Here is a 15293-nt window from a genome sequence, read left to right on the forward strand (position 1 = left end):
TAAAAATAACTTTATCAAAGAATTGTCGATTGAATTACAAAGATGCATGTCAGCGAAAAATATTGTTTGGCAATCTCATTTTACCCCAGCATGTATAATTATTTATTTTTTAATATGATTCATCTTTGCAGCTTGAAGCGTTTGAAAGAAAAGTTGAGGAATTAAAGAACTATGAATGCACTTTCGTGGAATTAACAAGAACAAAATCATCCAATGGCGGAAATTGTATGTTTCTTATAAAATATCACTCAGATTAATTTGCATTTTTCTGCTTAAAATCTAGTCTACAAGCACCCAAAAAATACTGGAGAAGAAATTGGTAAAATTCACTTTGAAACATGCGATGGAAAGCTTTGGTTGGCATATACTCCTGTCAAGACAGATGGATCTCTTAAAAAGATGGACATATTTATTTCTTGTGTCCAAACAGCAAACAAGGAATCAATTGTGCCATCTCCGGACGAAAAGGATGCGATAAAGTTGTGAATCATCGATGCGCATTGACAACTGCATCAACAATTTTACCATATTTCAAGTTTCATCCATCTTCAAGATTGTCTGAAGCGTCAGCAAAGAAAATTGTTCCAACTCATTTTCAATTTGATTCGTTGGTTGAGCAATATTTACATTTAATTGGTCATTGCAACATTGCTTTTCTTTCTGCTTACTCCAATGAATTCAATAAATTTATATCTTCATTAATAATTGTATCTCAACATAATCCATCTCTTTCACCTACGACCATATTTCCAACTCTCACATATAGAAAGCTGACAGCACTTATTCAAGAAGAAGGAAAGAAAAGAATTTCTGAACGAAATGCAAAAATATTCAATTCAATGGTTGCCGTAATGATGGACGGAGGGATAGTTGCTGGAAAAAAATACACTGTCATCACAATTGTTCCGTTGCAGACAAAGGCATCTCCATTTTTCTGGAAAATTGAAAAGGCATGTTTCACAACCACTGATTATTTCTATCTGGCTAATGATATTATTGGAGAAGTTTCGAATTTGAAAGGAGAAGTGCGCTGTTTTTGCACGGACGGCTTGCTTCCACAAAAACTCGCAATTCAAAGCTTTGCAGATCATTCGAAGTTGTGCTCAGTCGAAGAAACACCGAAGAAAATTTCACCGATATTTGTTTACTGTTGTAACCACTTAATCAATTTAATTGTCACACGCCTTTTAAGGATTATTCATTTTCGTTCAATTAAAGGAAGAAATTACATCATTTTCAAAGTTTACAAGAAAATCATCAACAAAGAACCCGTTTTTACCGAAATGCCCCTCTTTCATAGAAACAAGGTGGCTTTGTCTTTTCGAAATATGTTGTTTCATAACAAAAAATTTTCACAATACGTCATTTACAGATTTTTTATCCAAAGAAAAAATTGATGATGTGATCCGATGTGAATTATTACTTGCACCACTGAAACAACTGCAGTTGTTATTTGAAAACGATGAAACAAAACTTGGCGATGTGTTTCCCAATGTTCTGAAATCCATTGCGCAATACATGTGGTTGCAAGATCTTGAGGAATTTTCTTCCCCCGATTGGCAATATGGAGTTTGCTTTATTGTAATCCAACTGTTCAATTCATTTTTAGGGAAAGAACGAGGAGATCAAATCGCTTTGGCTCATTCCTTAACTCCAATTAGTATACTTGACTATAGAAACGGTTTGCTTTCAAAGTCTTATTCAACAGAACTTATGACATTGAAAGAAAAATACAGGCTATTCAAATGTTCATCTGCATTTTCAAAGGATTCAGATCAAACTCAAATTCAAAGGATGCGTTGCGACACATCTATTCAATCCACAAAAGATATTATGCCAAGTAACTCTGTCTTTCTTTGTCCTTCTAAAGAAATTCCAAATACTGTGTTCACAAAGAATCAACAGAAAAAGTTACGAACACTTTCTCATGAAATGGAAGATAAGAACAGCGAAAATGGATTTTTTACAGACAAACAATATGCGCTTTCATTTTTTTCGAAGAGTGAAAAAACAAATTTTCCAACAAATTTTCCTCACCCAACATTCTCTTCTCCGTTATCGGTTGAGACTTTTTATTCTGCTCTCCAACTTATAAGCCCAGAAAAAGATAAAATAGCAGAAGCAATTACCGAAACACAAGTTCAACTTCAGCCGCTTCCAAAAGATTTGCACTCCATATCATCGACTTCACCAATCTATACACCAAACAACAGTTTGCTGCATTTATTAACTCTTTTGACAGAAAATTCACTTATTGAAAAAGAAGCAATTTCAAATGAAGATGAAAACCTCTATGAAATTGATTTCGACGAAGCAGGCATTATTCAAGCAGAAATCAATGCAGCTGATGATGAATTCGAGGTTCTTTCTCCTTTTTGTGTAGGATGTGAGCAAGAGTCATCATTTTACGATACAAGAAAAAAACATACACAACTTGAAGATCATGACATGCAATCAAATTCAGCTGAAAAAAAGGAAGACAAATGCTCAGATAATGTTGAAAGCACTTCAGAAGATGACAAAGACGTTGAAGAACTTGGTGCAAATGAATTTCCAGTCATTGATAGAACAATGTCAGCAGAACAAATCAAGAAATCTCTATTCAAAATCCAACAAACAATCAGTATGGATTGGTTTCTCAGATTAAAGTCAGCATTCAATGATTATCTTTCTAAAATTTCATGTCTGAAGGCTTCTTGCCATATTGATAGCCTCAACGCTCTCTTTTCTTCAATTTTCCTGGACAACTCTCTGCATGTGGAACATCATAATTCTCAAGTTTTCTATTCTGAAATCAGCAAGCAAGGAATTATTCCCACAATTTTTGCCAATATTTGCTATTCTTTAACAATGTTTCCCTGCAGCGAAGCATCTTGCGAGAGAATTTTCTCTCGCTTAAGACGAATTATTGGAGACAGAAGGTACTCACTTGCACCAGAAACACTTAATGCATTGCTTCTTTTATAAAGGAATCTTTTTGAAGATTAAATGATTTGAAAGGAAAAGCAATCTTTTAACTTTTCAGTGATGAGTTCTGAGAAATGTGTGAAACCTGATAATAATGCCTTCAAAATATTGCAGTTTTCTGAACAATGTTTGGTATTGTTTATTTCCTAAATGTTTTTATATTGACTTTTTATATTTAACATCAATTTAAGCATAAAGCAATAAAGAAGAAGACAAATGAGTTTCAAAAACAAGGCATGCTTAATTTTTTTATTGAATCATCTGAAGACTGTGAATGAATACTTGAAAATATATTTATTTATTTATTTAAATAAAATAATCTTCTTAGCTTTCAGTTGCTATTCATCCAAATCGATGCGTTCAACAATGTTCGTGGAACTTTCGTTTCGAATTCGAACGTTTTTCATTCTTCTGAATGACGAGTGATTTTTAAAACTGATAATAATTGCTGTTAACCATGTATTTTCTGAGATAATGTATTTTTTCATATCACCAAATCAAATCAATGTTTCTTTGCAACAAAGAACACTTTTGTTCATTCAGTTTGGTTTTTTCGTGTATTTATCTTCGCAATATGCTTTAATTGTTCATTAATGGATAAATATTTGTGCAATTATTGTTTTCAATGTGTGAGAAAAATTGAATAAAAATTAATGTCAGAAAGCAAAATTAAAAAAATTAGAACTTCTCCAAGTTCTAAAGAAAGATTGGAAAACATGTCTCTAACTCGATTATTTCACCAAAAAAGAAAATTCACCAGGACATGTCATGTTAATATAAAAGGTGTGCTGTTATTGATACAAATTAATAATAAATAACAATAAAAATAATAAAGAAAGAAAATAAAAAACAATTTTTTGATAACTGTTGAAAATGATATAACTCTTTTGACATTGTTCGTTATTTTGAAATATCAGTTCCCTCTGTTATCTCGCAACCATCTCAAGAAACGGCTCATCAGTTACTATATTCTTTGGTTTTTCTCCGTATCGTATCTCCAGCTGCCTGTGTTTCACACCCCCAAACGGGATCGCCAGCGTCATGCACTCCAACAGCATCATCCCCATCGAAAACACAACCGACTTCTTTGTCGCATGCCTCTTCCTCCCATCCAGCAGCTCCAGCGTCCTCCACCGCAAATACTCCTTTTCCCCTTCTTCATCCTCAAACGCCGACGAAGGCAGCAGCGAGTCCGTGAACCTCTCGCTCATCACCGACACATTTGATGATGACGAGACAATGTTCAACGATGACACAGACGATGTGCCCGAATCCTCTGACGAAGAACTCCCAGTTTGCATCACAATACAAATCACCACGTGCTCAGAGAACAACACAATGTGAGGACTCAAATTGTCCAATGATTGGAGTGGATTTTCCATTTCGTCAAATGAATGAAGAGCTCCATTGGTTACCCAGAACAGGATTTGGGAAGCAGTTATCATTCTTTCTTCCAGCGTTCCTATCGTCATCTCCTTTGTATTATTCCTCCCATGAAGCAGCATGAACAGTGAATCTTTCAGATTCACAATCAATTTTTTATGATGCGAAGAACAAGCTATTGAATCAACTAAGTTAGACATGGAAGAAGAAGTTGGACACAGATCCTCCCCAAGAACAAATGTTGCATCTGTGTCTGTTGTTGAAGTGGATGAGATAGAAGGTGAGGGAGTTCGTTTCCTTGTCTCTTCCTCCTCTTCCTTTTCTAAAGCCCAATCAGGAATCTTATCTGAATCTTTCCCCAGAATGTATTCTGTCGATCCGCTCTCACTCAACGAATGTTTTTATGTCTCTGAATGAATAACATTTTTCTCACATATTCTCCGCGATCTATTCATTTTTTTTCCTTTCTACATTGTTCTCCTTTCTCTTTTGAAACTTTTCCAGCATCATCTCCATCGATACAAGCTCATCCAGCTTTGGACCTACTCTTTTGATCCAAAACTCATTTATTTTCTAACCCGATATTCATACAAAGGCATTTTTTCAACAAACAGTTAACAAATAAATATTTAAAAGTAGATAAGACATAGTCAATATAATATTCTTTTTAAACACTTTCCCAAATCAACATATATATCTTCTTGTTTAAATTTTTCATGAACAAGCTTGATCGAAATTTCTGTCGTTTACAAAGAACGAAAAATTTACAATCAATTGACTTTTCAAACCAGTTTATTAATAATACTTATTCTGGAATATCAGAAATTTGAAAAAGGAGTCAGCAACTGAAAGCTACACTGATTTTTTGAAAAATTTTTCTATTGTTTGTAAAAAAATATAATAACAAGAATTAAGTTAGACTAAATCCATGTAATAATTAAAAAAATAATTAACAATAAAGAATATATCTGGAAATAACGAAACAATTCTAAGAAAATCAGAAACAAAACTTAAAAGTGCGATCTTTTTCGTGAAAAACTTTCGAGATTTTTTATCTTAAAGTTTGAAGATTCATTAAATCAAAGCAACCAATTTCAAAATTAATTTGATTGCGTTTGTTCTGTTTAACTGATGATAATTACAATTATGCATAACAATAGAGATAAAATAAAAAGAATATCTTATTTGAAAAATTTAACGATAATATAAAGACAAAGACGATTTATGATCAAGATTACAGATTAACAAAGTACATACAGTTTGTACACCGAAAAACAGAGTGCAAACAAAGCCTGACAGAGTTATTCCAGGAAAAACATTTTGATCTATCCCTCAATTCAATTTGACATCAGAACAATCAAAATAATGGTGAAAAAAATATTAAACTATTTTTTTGAATATAAAGAATTAATAATTTTCAATTATTTATTTCTGAAAAAAAGTTTTTAATCAAAAAACAATCTATTCTTATTAATTAGAAGTTTGTCGACATTCCTTTGCAAATTCGACCGACTCAATTCACAAAAAATTTAATTGTCGCAAAGGATTTCTTAAACTCTCAAGTTTTTTCTTTTCTTTTCTTTCTTTTTTCTTTTCTTTTCTTTTCTTTTCTTTTTTTTTTCTTTTTCTTTTCTTTTCTTTTCTTTTCTTTTCTTTTCTTTTCTTTTCTTTTCTTTTTTTTTTTTTTTTTTTCTTTTTTTTTTTTTTTTTTTGACTTTGAAGCTCATTTTGTTGGAATTTTGTCATATTTCCAATTAAAAACTAAAAGATCAAAATTGTTTTAAAAATTGAATTATTTATTCTTTAAAAAACAACACCAAATGTACCATTTAGCAATTTTGAAAGATAAAATATAATTTTTAAGTACATTTTCAAGATGGATTTCAGCGTTAATTTGAATAAATAATCTTCATTAGATATTTTACGGAGAGTGTGATTCTTTTCTGAATAATGAACTTATTACTAATAAGTCGCAGTTATTACGGATAAGAAGCATTTGTTACGAGAATAACTCATGATATCTGTCAAAGAGCATTTCTTTTAATGGAAACCATTGTCGCATTGAGAAATAATAATGTTTCTGGAGATTTTTTGATTTTCAAAAAAACAACAAAAAAACATTCACACATTTGCAAAAAACAATGGAAAATATTTCAAATATTCGACCAATTTTTCTTTTGATAAACGAAAATTATGTCATTTTTTCATCGAGAATGAATGTTCACAACATGATAAACAAATGAAATCAATCAAATATAGAAATTCATTCGCTGACTGATGGATTTGAAAGTTTTTTTCATTAACCCACAACAATTTCATTTAAATGAATACCAAAAAAGACAGGGTTATTACGAGAAAGACAGACTTGTTACGGGTTTTTCATGGTTTATCAGTAAAAAAACTATATTTATCGAAAGAATGAGTAATTACAGGAACAACATAGATGTTTCGTCTAAAAAGTTGAACTATTTGAAAAAACTTGTTTGTATCCAGAATTTATAATTTTTTACGAAACAATTCATAGTTATGGTAAAATATCTATTTAAAATATACCAACTTCATTTAAAATAAACTAACTTTATTTGAATTAAATGGATTTATTTGAATTGAACAAGTCTATTCAAATTTCATCTATTATAATTCGAACATAAGTCAAACAAATACAAATAACCAACAATAATTTTCACTCAAAACAACTAAAGTCAAACAAAGCTTTCATATCAATAAAACGCAAAAAATATAAAATAATGCATTATTATTTACTACCTTCTATTTTAATAAGCAATCTTACCTCTTAATGACTAAAAAAATCTTTTTTCCCCTTTCAGGTTGGCTTTTCTTCGCAGTTTCGATTTTCTTTGCTTTTCTTTTCTAAAAATATTGCTTCAAGCTGTTTTTTTGAGTACTTACCTTTGAACCTTCCTTTCAGATAAAACCACCTTTTCCACTCCTTTTTAACGTTCTCCGGAGGCTCATCAAAGCTCCACAAAAATCTCATCTGTGGAGGAGTTTGAGACAGCAGCCGAGCACGCATGATCAATTTTCCTTTATCGTGCAACCCACGAAGTTCGGCCTTGAGGAGATTAGCCCGAACTTTGCTTTTGAAAAAGGCAAATGAAATAAATGATGTGGTAATGCAATGATTTTCTATTGAAACATCACTTGACAGGTGTTTGACACTCGCTTTCGAATCGTTTATATTATCATCAGAGCAAGTATTCGACATTGCAGAAAATACTTCAGAAGCTCCTTCCTTTTGGACGGGAAATGGTGGATTTTCAATACAGCAAGGGTTGAATGAATTCCGGCAGAAAATATCATCACCAGAGCATTTGAGGCGAGGCAGCGATGACAAAACAAAGGATTTGAATGACGGATCATTTGCTGAGTTAAAATATGGAGATGGCCCAAATGCTGCACGAGGAGAAGCAATGGTCAAATTTGATGAATATTTCTGATTGATTAAATGCTGATTTCTGAAGGAGCACAAGCGAGGTCCAAGCAAGTTCGCAAACGGTGGAGCAGGCTCTGGAGCAAAGGGAATAAAGGGAGCAGGGGAGCAAGATGATGAATTCAGGACAGCTTGAGCAATTACAGCCGCATCCTGCCAGTGCCCAGATGGCAACGCTGGGGATATTCTGCACAGATCACTTGAGCTCGCAGTCGCATTGCCCTTTTCACATGGTGTTGAATCTTCCGTGGGCAAAGAAAGAACATGACACTCTCGAAGTGAAGAACGGCAATCACTGTCCTTTGTGCAGTCGATTCTACTCTTCTTTTCATAGTCCTTTCGCAGACTCAGCTCATACCGTTCCATATCGCTCATTGCTTCTTTCCACTCCTTCTCTTTCTGCTTTGCTTCTTCTCTTTCAATCCGCAGCCGAAGCATCCCCTCTTTTTCTTTTTCTTTTTCTGATTCTTCTTCCATTTTACCTGTTTCGCCTTCTTTCGTTTTGGTCTTCAGCTCTTCGATTGTTGCGCAAATGGCATCTCCTTCTTCCCCCTTCCAACATCCCTTTCTCTCTTTTTCTCTCACCCTTCTTTCAGCTTCCTCCCACAGCCGCACTTCTTCTTCTTCTTCTCCACCCCAGTTTTTTCTAACCCAAACACCAAACACTTTGTAGTACTCTCTCGCCTCTTTGATTTCCCTTTTGATCACCTTCAATCTCCCCCGATTCCCATTCACCATATCTTTCTCTCCCTCCAACTTTTCTTTTCCTTTCTCCTGTTCTTTGCTGCTGCTTTCCCCCTCTGCCAAAACACCTCCATCCTCCCTCGTTCTGCTCTCCAGCTCATAGCGCCGCCACCGCCCAACCATCTCCTCCTTCTTTTCCTCTGCTATTTCCGTTCTCTTTTCTCCTCTCACTGTAAAGTCCACATCTGCGCATCTCTCCCTCTGCATCACATCCACTGGCTGCCAGTCGACAAAATTCTGCGCCAGATGCTCCTCCAATGAAGAGTCCGAAAGAGACGACCACGACCCAACAGAATCCAACCCAGGCGACTGCTTCGTGCTGCGGCTGTTGTGCTCGTCAGGGCCAGAACGAGACTCCATTCTGTTGTTGTTTCCTTGAGAAATCACATTTTCATCTCGGATTTCGCTTTCTTTCTTTTCCTCCCGCCAAGCAAGCTCCTTTGCACACTCCTGAACATACCCTTGAACCGTCCCCACAAAAAAGCGTTCGTGAAATTCTGCGCTCTTGCCCTTCGAAGGTGACTCAAAACACCTGCTTTCCTTTTTCCAGATCCTCTTCCCAGTCGATTGGCAAGAAATCTCGTTCCATGCTTCGACACCAGCTCCAGGCGCGGCTATATTTGTCAGTGGAGGAGACCCAACAATAGGCTCAAACTCCAGCAACTTCTTCGCATTCGGCTGCAAATCCTTCAAATCCTTCAAATCCTTTTTTCCTTCAAAGTTATCCTGCCATAAAGCTTCGCATCCCCAGCCTTCTCCATCGTCATCCTTGGTGCTCGTCCGGCCACACGAAAGAAGTTGACTGCTGCCAACGAAGCACGACTTCGGATAACCTTGAGAAACGGTTTTTCATAGCAATGATTCTGAGACGCATCACAGCAGCTTTCGTCCTCGGTTCGGGCTGTCTGGCCGAATCGAATCAAGCAAGGCAAAAAGGGTTTGCTGCACGGCTCTTGGGTGTGTGGGGCGCTTATTCCAAATGGATGAGACGATGAAGAAGAACACGAAGACTGCAGCACGCTTGAAGCAGCATTTTCAGAAGAAAACGGCCACAAGCGATAGTGCGACGCCTCCGAAGAATAAATTAGACTCATATCGAAAACAATACGCAAATACAAGGAAACTTCGCGCAAAAGCAAAGAAGCATGCAAAATCAGAAAATATTTCTAATATTATGGCTGCCTTTCATTCAATCTCCTGTTTCGCTTGTTTTGTGTGCAGAGGAAGCACCCTGCCCGCGGGCCATTCTGTTCTTGCAAACCTGGCCAGAAAAAAATTAATGAAATATAATCAAATGATGGGAATTGATCGAATAACAATTCATGTCAACTGCGGATTCAAAGGTTGAAATCGAGGAAGAAAAAACGAAAAAGCAAGGGACGTTCGAGGAATTGCCGCCAGAGTATTTGAAGAGGCTTGCAGAAGGGCTGAAGAAATATGAAGAAGAGATTATATCGACAGGAGGAAAAGTCACTACAAGCGGGAGGAAGAAGAAGGAAAAGGAAATCCGACGCAATCTGACAAAGGAATTGAAGGCAGCCAAGCGCGAAGAAGCGAAAGCGTCGTCTTCAGAGACTCCATCAGACGCAGCGTCGTCATCTTCGACTCCTTCGAGTTCAATCCAAATCACCAACAGCGATCCAACAGCTCCCGAAGTCAAGGTTGGAGACGTTCCAGAGCATCTCGGGGAACGGATACATTCGTTCGGGTGGGTTTCATCAATCCGGATGCACGGGAAAAACCTTGTTTTTATTGCGTTGAGAAATCTGGGGAAGCAAGTTCAGTGTGTTGCGCACGGGGCGCTTGCAAAGTCAGATGTTATTGTAAACTTGACGAGAGAAAGCACCATCGATGCGTGGGGCACAGTGCAGAAAGGAACAACAGAAATATCGCCATTTGAGATTTTGTTGGATTATGTTGAAGTGATTGGGCCATGCCCAGCAGAATTTGAGCAGCTGTTGAACCCTGACAGTGGGGTTGAGCAAAGAATGAATTATCGCCATCTGCAGCACAGAGGAGACATTCTTACGAGAACAATGAGAGTTCGGTCGAGGCTTTTGTTTGAATATCGAAAGTATCTTTATTCCAAAAACTTTGAGGAGGTTACGCCGCCAACGATTGTGAAGAATGCTTGCGAGGGCGGATCTGAAATGTTTGCTATTAAGTATTACGACCAAACAGCGTTTCTGACGGAATCGTCGCAACTGTATTTGGAAACTGTGATACAATCATTAGGAAATGTGTTCTGCATTCTGCCGAGCTATAGGTTTGGATGATTAATCGATTTATTAGTGAGTTTTTATTTTTTATTTTAATTATTTATTTTTTATTTTAATTATTTATTTTTTATTTTTTAAAAAAACAAAACAAACCAAATTGTAATGTTTTTACGCAATTTATTCACCGAACTATTGTTTCATTCATTCATTCATTATAACTTTCTTGTCGCTTGATTTTGTGGAAATTGCAGAGCAGAAAAGAGCACAACCAGGCGGCATTTGGCAGAGTTCACTCATCTTGAGGCAGAAATGCCGTTTATGGAGTTTGATGCGTTTCTTGGCTTCATAGAAGACTTCATATGCACTGTCATCGACAAGATGATAGAGGTGTGCAAGGACGATCTGAGCGTGCTCAACAAGGACTTTAAGCCCCTGCAGCGACCGTTTAAGCGAATGACATATATGGAAGCCATCCAGTATGAAACACGTGAGGATGAGACTTTCGTGGGTGGATGTGTTTTGATAGAGCAGGCTATATTTTATTTGCTTATTTATTTATTTATTTATTACATGTTTTATTTCTTCTTCTTCTTTTTTTAATGCAGATGGCTGAAGGATCACGATGTGAAGAAAGAAGATGGAACATATTATGAATATCCCGACGACATTCCAGAGAAGCCAGAGCGGTTTCTTGTGGACACCATCAACGTGCCGGTTATGCTGATGCGATTCCCAGCGTGCCAAAAAGCATTTTACATGAAGGTGTGGTGAATACTTTCTTCTTCTTCTTTTTTTTTTTTGAGAGTTTCGCGATTATGAATATTGTGTTTAAAACGTGTTTTTGTGTTTATTGCATTGTTTTGATTTTGGTGTGGCTGGGGGGCTGATGGGAATTATTGATCAGAAATGCAAAGACGACCCGCTGTTTACAGAAAGTGTGGATGTTCTTGTGCCGACGGTTGGAGAAATTATTGGGGGAAGCAGCAGGATTTCAGACTACGACGAGCTGTGCAAAGTGCTGGAAGAGAGGAAGATGGATCCGAAGCCATTTAACTGGTATCTGGACCTGAGGAAGTATGGGACAGCGCCACACAGCGGATTTGGACTTGGGGTGGAGCGAATTCTGTGCTGGCTGACGAACACGTACCACATCCGAGACGCGTGCATGTATCCGCGGTATATGGGAAGAGTCACTCCATAGAATGGGGTGGGAATGGGTGGCTGCCTCGGAAGCGAGCACTTGACGAATAGATAGCTGAATATTTATTCGAACATTCAAATAAATATTTATTTATTTATTGATTTGCATAAATTTTTAATTTCATTTTTTATTTTATTTTATTTTTTATTTTATTTTGATTCTGGAGTTTATCCTCCACGTCATTTCAAATTTGCTTTAATTTTTTTTTTGGCGATCACTTTGGCTGTGAGTCAAAAAATTGTTTGCAATATTTAATTCTTTTCTTTTTCTTTTTCTTTTTCTGAAAGACAGCTTGAAGAATGTGTCGTTTTAAAAATGCCATTTGATTTCAAAATCAAGAGCAATCGAAGAATCCTTTTTGAAGTTGACACAGATTCATTCTCAAAACATTCAAAACATCGTGTTTGTTGGATGTTCTGGTGTTAGCAGCATTTCGAGTGCTCTCCGACTTTGCAAACCAACCAGTCAAATCACACTTCGTTGAATGTCAAAGTCCCCAAAAAAAGTGTTTCAAATTTCTGGGGATAAAATATGTTCAAATGAATATGAATGCAAGACATTCGAATTCAAAAGTTTCAAAATGAAATTATAAATTTCAAAATTCCTCTTTCTGAAAAACATAAAACATAAGATATCTTCGATTTTCAAAAACTGAGGAGAAAATTTTTCATTTCTATCATTTTCAAATAAATGAAATATCATTATTAATAAATTTCAAAATGAAACATATGAAGCATATTTTGATAACGTTGTGACATGTTAAAGGAAAAATTGGGAATAAATTCAAAAGAGAAAACAAACAAGTGCGAAAAGTTCAATGGATGTAATTTCCATAATAATAATTTTTGTTGTTTTTGCTGTTATTTATTTTGCAATGATATTGAAAGGATGAGCTTTAATACGGGAAATTTTAAGGTTCATAATTTATTTGTTTTTTATTTTCATTTTTTATAATTTATTATTTCACGGTAACAAAAATTTTCTGTGATTTATATTTTGTGAAACACAACAAATCTGACAAAATTTTAAAAGAAATTATATGCTGCAAACGAAACTTCTAATTTTCCTCTTGAATCATCAAGATTTCTGTCTGTGGAAACGACCATTCAAACACAAATGAAAGAATTTGGTGCTTCAAGTGAAAATCCTTTTTCTGTACCTTCTTCAAGTTTTTTGCATTTAGCACCTTGCAACAAAGATTCCTTTATGAATTTTACCAAATCAATAACTGATTCAAAACATTCTCAATTTACTCATCTTACGGATTTCATGTCGGAGAAAAATGAAAAAGATTTTTCTTTTTTTCAACGAAAATTAATTTCAGATATTTTGGAAAAATCAAAGCCTACAGAAGCATTGAGCACGTCGAATGATGAAATGCAAATGCTTGATGTTGAAGCACCACTCAATGCTGAGGGGCAACAAAAATTGAAGAATAATCTATCCAATAACAACAATGTGGCATTTCAACCAGAAGAGATCAATCAAAATATGAGCGAATGTCATGTAGGTGAATATTTAAAAGTGTTTGAACATCCACTTACTTCAGTCACGAAACCTCCTCCAAAGCCTAATCCTTCACAACTCCAACAACGTCTAATGACAAAGGATTATCCAATAGAAGCATCAACCATCCAAGTTATAAGTGAATTTGGTAAAGAACTTCTCCAACTGAAGCAAAAACACAATCATTTCCATGAAAATCATAATCCGAGAAATGAAAAGAATTTTCTTTCATCTCAACAGTCCCAAGATCAGAAGCCGATGAGCCGTCCTTCAACACCAGCAAGTGCTTGTTCAACCGACTCAACATGGTCACTGGAGCCGCAGCTGGAAGACAACATCACGCGGTGGCAGCCAGATCCCGCAAAGAAGACGAACCGCTCGTTTGACGTGGAGGTTGAGCTCGAAGATGCGAGTGTGTCGTGGGCATGGTCGGTGGATGAGGATGGGCTGTTCCGCAAGTGGCGTGCGGAGGACATGGCACATGCTGCCCAGAAGATGAAGGTGTCTTTGCTTGCAGAAGAAAGCACAGCAAAAGCAGACAGTGCGACAAACAGCAAGGAACCGAAAGGAAGCGACAAGGCTATTGGAGAAAAGAGGCGTGCAGTGATTAAGAGGCAGATCAAAGAGGCGCTTGAACACTGGCGCGTGTTTGGGAGGTGGCTAAAGAAGTCGTGGGTGACAGACGAGGAGGAGCAGCGCCTGTGGGAGGCTGCTGAGGCCAAAGCGCAGTCAAAACTGATCGAAGCGCAGAGAGAGGTAGAGGAAGGGAAGGTGGGGAAGCAGACACTGGAAGAAACGAGAATAGCGCTGAGGGAGGAGTATGAGAAGGGAAGTGATGCGGAGCTGACTGAGAAGCTTGTGAAAGTCATTCAGTGCAAAGAAGACAAGATGCTGAAGAAGTCAAAAGTGGCTGGGTTGACACAAATTGAGAAGTATTGGCTGAAAGTGGGGAAGCAAAACAGACAGAAATGGAAAGAAGAAAACAGCACTGCAAAGTTGTTGCCTTCATTCGAGAGGCCATTTCAGCAGCAGGCAAATGCCATGCAGCAGAATGAAATGGAAAGAAATTTCTCTTTCGCGAAAACTTTGCATTCGGAAGCATCTCAACAAACATGCTCCTTACCAACATTTACAAGTATATCTTTGAATGAACAAGTGGATGAACAGATTATTTCTGAACATGACGAGGATTGCCTGCCAACACAGAATGCTGAAGTGATTTCCTTCAAACCACTTTGTTTATATTTTCAGTTTATGAATCCTTTTCCATTGATGGCAAAAGATGCAACAGAATCAGCAAACACTGTTATCCATGCTGTTATTTCTTCTGATCCCTTATTGCTAGAAGAATCAAATTCCCAACAAAAATTCCAGCTATTTGACAGAAATGAGAAACTCAGAGCTTTCAATGACACTTCATATGGAATGCGAAAAGCTAAAAGAAAAAGAAAAAAAGGAATTATTCAATCACTTTACGAAAATATAGATCCAATTTTTGATGAAGTGAGGAATTCGCCTCCTCTTGTTGTTCCATTTATTAAAGCCACATTATTTAATAAATGCACTTTTCGAAACGATGCGTGTTCATTTACGAGAAACAATAGCATAAAACAGATTAAACATCTTCAAAATAGTTTGATTCAAAGCGAACTGAATCATATGCCCCTTTTGTCGAAGCCAATAATTAGTGTACTAGGTTTACATGTGTAAGCATTACCTCCTTTTTCATTTCCATTTAAATGAAAATAAGCCTATAAATATTTGGATTATTTTTTTTTTTTTTGCGAAACCACAATTTTTTATTCATAACAGATGAAAAAAG

The 15293-nt window shown here is 36.3% G+C and overlaps 4 protein-coding genes across 4 annotated transcripts; 2 read left to right on the plus strand and 2 right to left on the minus strand.

Annotated features, from left to right (window-relative positions):
- Nucleotides 1-3893: 3893 nt before the first annotated feature.
- Nucleotides 3894-4472, minus strand: MONOS_15622c2 (uncharacterized protein; the record flags this gene model as incomplete). The annotated part of the gene is made up of 1 exon (XM_067868513.1): nucleotides 3894-4472. One exon carries the CDS (start codon nucleotides 4470-4472, stop codon nucleotides 3894-3896), a length of 579 nt encoding a protein of 192 aa, XP_067720687.1.
- Nucleotides 4473-6701: 2229 nt separating this feature from the next.
- On the minus strand, nucleotides 6702-9639 carry MONOS_15621 (uncharacterized protein; the record flags this gene model as incomplete). Its single annotated transcript, XM_067868511.1, has 2 exons — nucleotides 6702-9313; nucleotides 9379-9639. The coding sequence occupies 2 exons, from the start codon at nucleotides 9637-9639 to the stop codon at nucleotides 7175-7177; spliced, it is 2400 nt and encodes a 799-aa protein (XP_067720688.1). The 3' UTR covers nucleotides 6702-7174.
- Nucleotides 9640-9865: 226 nt separating this feature from the next.
- On the plus strand, nucleotides 9866-12220 carry MONOS_15620c2 (putative asparagine--tRNA ligase, cytoplasmic). The gene is made up of 4 exons (XM_067868510.1): nucleotides 9866-10811; nucleotides 11016-11240; nucleotides 11370-11526; nucleotides 11669-12220. Exons 1-4 carry the CDS (start codon nucleotides 9868-9870, stop codon nucleotides 11963-11965), a joined length of 1623 nt encoding a protein of 540 aa, XP_067720689.1. The 5' UTR covers nucleotides 9866-9867; the 3' UTR covers nucleotides 11966-12220.
- A 633-nt stretch (nucleotides 12221-12853) lies between these two features.
- On the plus strand, nucleotides 12854-15237 carry MONOS_10680 (uncharacterized protein; the record flags this gene model as incomplete). The annotated part of the gene is made up of 2 exons (XM_067863150.1): nucleotides 12854-12880; nucleotides 12998-15237. The coding sequence occupies 2 exons, from the start codon at nucleotides 12854-12856 to the stop codon at nucleotides 15179-15181; spliced, it is 2211 nt and encodes a 736-aa protein (XP_067720690.1). The 3' UTR covers nucleotides 15182-15237.
- Between the last annotated feature and the right edge of the window lie 56 nt (nucleotides 15238-15293).

This window comes from Monocercomonoides exilis (genome assembly GCF_001643675.1).
Source record: "Monocercomonoides exilis strain PA203 chromosome Unknown scaffold52-633478, whole genome shotgun sequence".
NCBI lineage: Eukaryota > Preaxostyla > Oxymonadida > Polymastigidae > Monocercomonoides > Monocercomonoides exilis.

What these genes read in the sequence shown, in the direction of transcription:
- MONOS_15620c2 (XM_067868510.1), top strand. Translation starts at nt 9,868, where the DNA reads ATGTCAACTGCGGATTCAAAGGTTGAAATCGAGGAAGAAAAAACGAAA. An exon ending in TGCATTCTGCCGAGCTATAG is followed by an intron (nt 10,812 to 11,015) that starts GTTTGGATGATT and finishes TGGAAATTGCAG; the next exon opens with AGCAGAAAAGAGCACAACCA. An exon ending in AAAAAGCATTTTACATGAAG is followed by an intron (nt 11,527 to 11,668) that starts GTGTGGTGAATA and finishes ATTATTGATCAG; the next exon opens with AAATGCAAAGACGACCCGCT.